Genomic DNA, 7,194 nt, shown 5'->3' on the forward strand with positions numbered 1-7,194 from the left:
TCTCGATCTCCTGACCTCGTGATCCGCCCGTCTCGGCCTCCCAAAGTGCTGGGATTACAGGCTTGAGCCACTGTGCCCGGCCTTCATTAAATCTTTATTTGATACTTCTATAATGCTCCACTGCCTTTGTATTCACAAAAAACTGCTAGAAAAGCTGTTTTAAGTTAACATTTGATTTGATGCTTTGGGATAATTGAATGTGCTTATAGATTCCTGTCATTCTAAAGCAAATAGTGTATTGAATCTTCTCATCATTCCTTATTTTGTATTGTTCTAAGGTACATTTTATATTGGAGGAAAAGGTTCACTGAACAGCCTATCACAGATTTTTGTAGTGTGATAAGAATTAATTCCACGGCTCCATTTGGTAAGTGTACATCCTGGCTACCATCTTTTCCCTTCAGTATAAAAATTCAAAGGAATAATCTTACTGTCTTATATTAGAATTGCTTTTACTTTCATGATAGGTAAAATTAAATTGATGTGTTTATTTTGCCTAACTCGAATAAAGCTAAAACAGTTCTTTGCCAAAGAGATCCTAATAGACACACACATCTGTATTTTTTATGAAATAAGTCCTTCTGGGAAAAAAAATGGTAAATATCTTTTTTCTGATTTGTTTTCCTGATCTCTCAACAGAAGAACAAGAGAATTATTTTTTGTTATGTGACGTTTTACCAGAAGATAGAATTCTTAGAGAAGAGCTTCAGAAGCAGAGACTGGTAAGAATTGTTTTTAAAGGGTGAATAGTGTCTTGAAAATACATATAAATACATATAAAATCATATTTATGTTTCTTCTTTTTTTTTTTTACTTTTTGTCATGGAAACTTTCACACATAGGTAAAAGAGGAGACAATACAAAAAGGTCTCAAAACAGAAAAAAGTAGACACTTGACTGAAAATTAAAGCATTTTATGTTGAAAATGCAGAGAGAATTTTTGGCTTTGTTTTGCTTCCTGGATTATCTCTAAAATAACAACAGAACTTACACATTTTAGTGTAATTTTAGCTGCCTGACACATGCTAGGGTTCAGTAGTCGTGGAAAAATGCCCTCAGCTAAAATTGAGTTGAATTGATTAACCTTTTTTTCTCCCCTTCACTGGAATGTGCTATGCACTAACATTTTTTTAATTTCCCTTTATGAATTAAGCATATGGTTTAATCTACATAGTAGCCTTTCTGGTTTTCAGCCTTAACCATAAGCAAGCTAATTTGAAAACCTCAGCATCTTTAACCTTTAAAAAAGATGATAGCACATACAAGCATGAAAATTTTTATTTTCATTAGTTCCTCAGAAAATAATTTTTTTAATTGTTAATTTTGTTTAAAAGCACATGGGTTCTCATCATTTGTGATTTAATCTCGACTATTACTTGAGGTTGACTTGCTGTTCCTTTAGTGATTTCTCATAAATCGTTCTTGTATCTTTGGACTTGGCTAAATATGTTATAAGAGAGAGATGATTTAAATATTTGTGCTATATCCTCAAGAGATCTAAGAGAAAAATAAATACTATTTACCATAGTCATATAATTTAAGAAAGTCCCTGGAAGCACGTTTTATTTTGTAGACATCCGAAATGATTTTTTTCTTCCAGTATGGGAAGGTGATACCGATGGATACTGATTTATATGTAAGAAAAGTTATGCTTTTCCTGTACAACAATAGCAGTAAAGAAATAGGACTTCCTGAGTTTCTCTTCTCTCCTTACAGCAGTGTCTTATGAAATATGCAAAACAAGGGTAAATGTACTATCATGTCTTATGAATGTTATTTGTGTGCACTTATTCATAATTTTCAATTTACATGAATTTTCTCACTGTTGCTAACCGTGGCCTTAAGAATGATCAAAAGCCGTCAAGGATTTATTTATAAGAACTCAAACCCTACTACTTCAGCCATTCTTGTTCTTTAGCATGCAGAATCTTTACCATATGTCTGTAGATGGACTTAGGTCTCTAAAAATACCTACATATACTGCATTTAAGTTACCTTTTTTACTTTACAGTTTGATAAAGCGATACATTTAATAAAAGTGAGCATTATGCCAGGTTACAGAAACAAAATAAGAATAAAAAGGCAATTAATCCATACATGTTCATTGAATTTCTGCTTAAGTAGATGCCTGTACAAAGAAGTACAAGAGTACAAGGCATAGTCCATATCATACAAGAGTGTACAGTCTGGAGAAGAAAGATAAATATATATTCTTATCTTGGTAGTAGAGATAATGATAAAATATCTTGCTGGGCTTATGAAGATTAAGTGACATGTAATACACTTAGAACACTACCTGGCACATAGAAGGCACTTAACAAATATTAGCCAATAAAAATAACAGTAATAATACTGTGTCTTAACAATGAGAAGGATTTGGATAGTTAAGATAGTTAAGAGAGTTGGATAGTTAAGGGAAGAAAGACACATATGCATCTAAATGTTTAAGGTGTATTCGGAAAAATCGAGTAAAAGTCTACTCTGGCTTAGGTGGAACATTTTTTATGGGGAGTAGTATGAGATAAATTTGAAGAGGTAAAATGGAGCTAAATTATGGAAATCCTTCAGTGCCAGAAACTTGATTTTGTAGTAATAAAGACCCACTAATGTACCCTCATTGCCCATCAGTGGCATGAAGAAAAGAGTAAATGTAACTGTGTATAAATCCATTTCAAGCTGTCAAACCCTGAGAAAGATCAGACCAACTTGGGGATTGGAAGTAAGCTAACAATGACTGATGATCAGCCACAAGCCATGCCTTGTATTTGGTTCTTGCTTCATAGCACCCTGTGAGGTGGCTATTAAATGACGTTCTATTTATGAGTAAAATGTGGCATAGGAAGCTTAATTTGCCCAGGAACACATAGTGAATGAGGTGCAGAGCTAGACTTTCAAACCAAATGTTCCAGATACATCCCTTTTAAGCCATGCCATGCCAGCATAGTAATTATTTGGCCTCTCATGCTGGTACTATTATTCTAGGCTCTGGGAATCTCTCTGTCCTGGGTGCTTATGGTCTGACAAGTCTGTGTAGGGAGGGGATTCAGGCTTGGATTGAAGTTTAGGGAAAGCAGAGGCAGTTTACAATAGCCCGCCACTGGAATTCTGATTAGAGGATCAACAGAAAGTAAAAAAGGCTTGCCAAGCAGCAGGAAGACAGGCTGAATTTGCCATCAGCCAGTTCATCACAATTTTATGCTACATAGCATGGAAGCATGAGGTTAGTGTGGGTGATTCTTCTGTGGGTGTTAGCAATGATTATAGGATCTCTCTTTGATATAGAAAGAACTTTACAAATCAGTAAGAAGCATGTCCAGAAAGAAGTCTAAATCATTAAATGAAACAAAAGTAACAGGATACTTTTTCTTCTTCTGTCAAGTTAACAGGATTTGAAAATAATAGTACTAAATGGTGGCAAGAATGTTAAGAGACAAGTACTTTTTCAGCTGCTTTTAAGAATGTAAACTGGTATACCATTTCTGAGAGGCGCTTTCTCATCATGCATTGGAGCGCTTGAAGATGTTTATGCCCTTGGCCCATAGTGTGCGAGAACTCATCCTGGGAAGATTATACAGCCAGAGGGTTTTGAAGTCCCTCACTCTACCACAGCTTGGTGTTTGTTTCCTTATGTTGCTACTACTTATACTTTATCAAACAATTTTTTATCAATGAGAATTTCAGTCTAGTTTCTAAAACATGTAATTTAAACTAATCAAACTGCTTTATGATAATGGATGTATAATGTATTCAGTGTTTGAGTGACCCCAGCTCAATATTTCAACTCAAGGACCTTGAATTGAGGATCTTGAGAATCTCAACTTGAGGCTCTCAACTCAAGTCCACAAGGAAGAACCCTCAAACTAGAGTATTAGTAGGGCATTTGCTGACTTGATTTGCATTAATGATGATGTGCATATGTATTGTTCTTCAGTATTTATTCTTTCATGTGGAACTCTAAGTAAAAGGCATATAGTTTAAGTACCTTTGTATGGTTTGCTCTTAGTTCAAAATGACTTTGTAACTTCAGGGCAGAAACTGTGTCGTATGCGTAAACATCCTTCCTAGTCCTCCCTATACTCCTAAGTTCATATTGTTATTTTTCCCCAAACCTCATTTTAAACAAACAAACAAAACTCTGTTTTCTATGTGAGTGGCTGGAGGTATATAGAGTTTAAATGATTCACTGAAAGTTACAGTAGCAGATTTTATGCTAGAACCATGTTTCTTTTTCCACTTTCTTTGAGATTTCACTGGTTTCTTGACATTTACAAGATTTGTATGTGTTCCCAGTTTTCTTTTTGAAGAGCTTGATTCCTACTTGACACTTCTTTGAACATTTTCATCCATATTCTGAAGGGAACTACAGAATTAGGAAGATTCTCAAGGATTTCAATAGCTTGTACACCTACTTCCCTTTGGCTTCCTTTAAAAATTCTCCCTTGATCTTGGTGCATCATTCTCTTATTTCTCATCAATCTAGCTTAGTCTCATCCAGTGGTTCTTTTCCCTCTTTTGTCTTAAATATGCGTACGTATGTTTCCCAAGATCTTATCCCCAGTTGAGGGCATGCACATCCGTGTAGCTACCACTGTTATGCCTGTGGCTTAAATGTTAGTGCTGGTGCAGAGCAGGCAGTCAGAGTAAATATTCATTAATAGAGTTCATCCATAGCTTTCATCCTGGCTCACTTCTGAACCCCAAATCTATATTTCCTCATATGAAACTTTTCCATTTGGATTTCCAGTCCGCACTTTAATATGCCTAAAAACAGAACTTATTTTTTTCCTCCCCCAAAACTTGCTATTTGCCTGTTCTCCTTTCATTACATAATGACACCACCTTTCTCCTGGTCACTCAGTTTGGAAATCTCTAGAAGCATGTTTAATTGATTCTTTTTTTTCTCACTCCTATAGCTAAGTCATTTGTCAAATCCTACCAGGTCCAGCTGAGTCCCAAGCCCCACATTCATACTCATACTTACCTTGTCTATAGACTTACCTCTTCAGGCAATTGACACTGCCTCCAGAATGTTAATATTAAATTATTATTAAAATTAATTAATGTTGCTATTAATTGATTAATAGTAATTGATTATTATCTGTTAATATTAATATTAATAACATAAGTCACTTTATTCTTTTTTTTTTCTGACAAGATCTCCCTCTGTCACCCAGGCTGGAGTGCAGTGGCTCACTGCAACCTCTGCTTCCTGGGGTCAAGTGATCCTTTTGTAGCAATGGCATCTCACTGTATTGCCCAGGTTGGTCTCGAACTCCTGGGCTCAAGGGATCCTCCCGCCTCAGCCTCCCAGAGTGCTGGAATTACAACAGCAATCCATTGTGCCTGGCCCTATTCTCTTCTTCAAAAACCTGCACTGCTCTTTATTATCTTCATGTTCTTAAGGTTTTCTAGAGTCAAACTGCATTTCCAGTGTCTTTTCCTTAAATTGTCCAGTGTCCAATGAATTCGTTTATTCAACAAATATTTATCTTGCACTAGATATTTTATAAATACTATTGATATGGCAGTGGATAAAACAGGCAATGGTCCCTGCCCTTGTAAAATTTACACTGTAGTATATACATTACTTTTCTCACATTTATCAAGTATGTTAGGTACTTTCAGGATTCTACTTCATGAACTAGGAATGGCAACCCCCACCTGTGTAGATACATATCCCTCAAGGCATTGCTCAACTGTCACGTTTTCCAAAAGTTTCCCGTATGCCACCTGTCAAAATTAATAACCTCTTCTAATTCTATTAACACACTATTTTATTTGACTTTTCAATTATAGTTAGTTATTTTAAAATCTGTCTTCCTTACTAAGCTGCCTCTTAGCAGTTCAGACTGTTGTATTAACTTTTGTATCTTCTCTGAGGCTTGCTCTTAAGTATGAACTGAAATTTAATCCTGAAGTATTGGCTTGTATTTCTATAAAGCCATATAGTCAAATATCCCTAATTAACAAGGATACAATATAGCTAAGGCAGACATCTATAATCACTGCATTACACTTTGCACTTCAACATAAAAAAATCCTCAGTTTTTCCTTTGTCTACAGGAGAAAATGTGTGGTATTCATAAGCTCTCAGTAGCAAGATGTAACTTAACTAAATTGGGAAAAAGGGAAAGGTAACTGTATGAAGGTGTTTTTTTAATCACTATTTCAAATGTCAGAGATATCATTCATGACAACTACAAATTTTTATAAAAGTTTTAACGTATATAACAAATTTATCTTCAGGAGAGAAACAGTTTTTTCTGTTTTTAATTCTGCTTCATGTGTCTCACCTCTCCCCACAATCAAGCCACAACAAAATGAAATTGCATATCTGCCACTGAGAAGATTGTTCTTCCTCATGCCACTTTTTTAAATATAGATTTTAGAGACTTTCAGTAAAGGATCAAATTACTGTATGCCAACAAACTCTAAGTAAAAAAATCAATTTATATTTATACCTTTCTTACATAATTCCTATCTTTCAGGCACAATACATACAATTTCTAAAACTGCATCTAGAATAACATTTTCTTAAATATAAGATGATATTTCCCATTGAATGTAACATTGTTATTAACAGTGCAACAGAGATCAGTTTAACTGCAGTGACCATTGAGTAAGTTTAACCTTCAGATTGATGACTGCTTTCTTTGGGAAACAAATGGTAATCACAATCTGAAACAATATTATTTTGAGTGCTAAGGTTTACCACTTTGAGCATCTTCGACAAGGACTTAAAATTTACATGACATTTTGTATATATACTGGTTGAGGGAGATCAGGCAGGAAATATTACCCCTGTTTAACAGGAAATGCAAGGTCAAGGACAGTAAGAAACATGCACACAACCATCATTATACACTGTGTGAAATACAAAGGGAAGCAACTGAAACTCCTAAATTTCCAACCCCAACCACCATTCTCTTTCTAATTGCACCAGGATACTTTATCACATTTGATCTTTCTTTAAGCAAATGTGGCTTTTTTTTTTTTTTTTTTTTGACAGTGTCACTCTGTCACCCAGGCTAGAGTGCAGTGGCACAATCTTGACTCACAGCAATCTCTGCCTTCCGGGTTCAAGTGATCCTCCTGCCTCAGCCCCCTGAGTAGCTGGGATTATAGGCACCTACCACTATACCCCACCCTGGCTAATTATTTTTTTTAAGACAGAGTCTCACTCTGTCACTAGGC

The 7,194-nt window shown here is 35.3% G+C and overlaps 1 protein-coding gene across 1 annotated transcript in view; it reads left to right on the forward strand.

The window, feature by feature from the left end:
• Positions 1-7,194, forward strand: part of ZNF277 (zinc finger protein 277) — a 138,109-nt gene that overhangs the window by 90,386 nt on the left and 40,529 nt on the right. The window contains exons 3-4 of the mRNA XM_011955931.1: positions 279-367; positions 640-722. Of these exons, the coding sequence (XP_011811321.1) occupies positions 279-367; positions 640-722 (172 nt within the window). The remainder of the gene's footprint in view (positions 1-278; positions 368-639; positions 723-7,194) is intronic.

The sequence above is a fragment of the Colobus angolensis genome, unplaced genomic scaffold (assembly GCF_000951035.1).
Source record: "Colobus angolensis palliatus isolate OR3802 unplaced genomic scaffold, Cang.pa_1.0 Scaffold403, whole genome shotgun sequence".
In the NCBI taxonomy this organism is placed as follows: Eukaryota; Metazoa; Chordata; class Mammalia; order Primates; family Cercopithecidae; genus Colobus; species Colobus angolensis.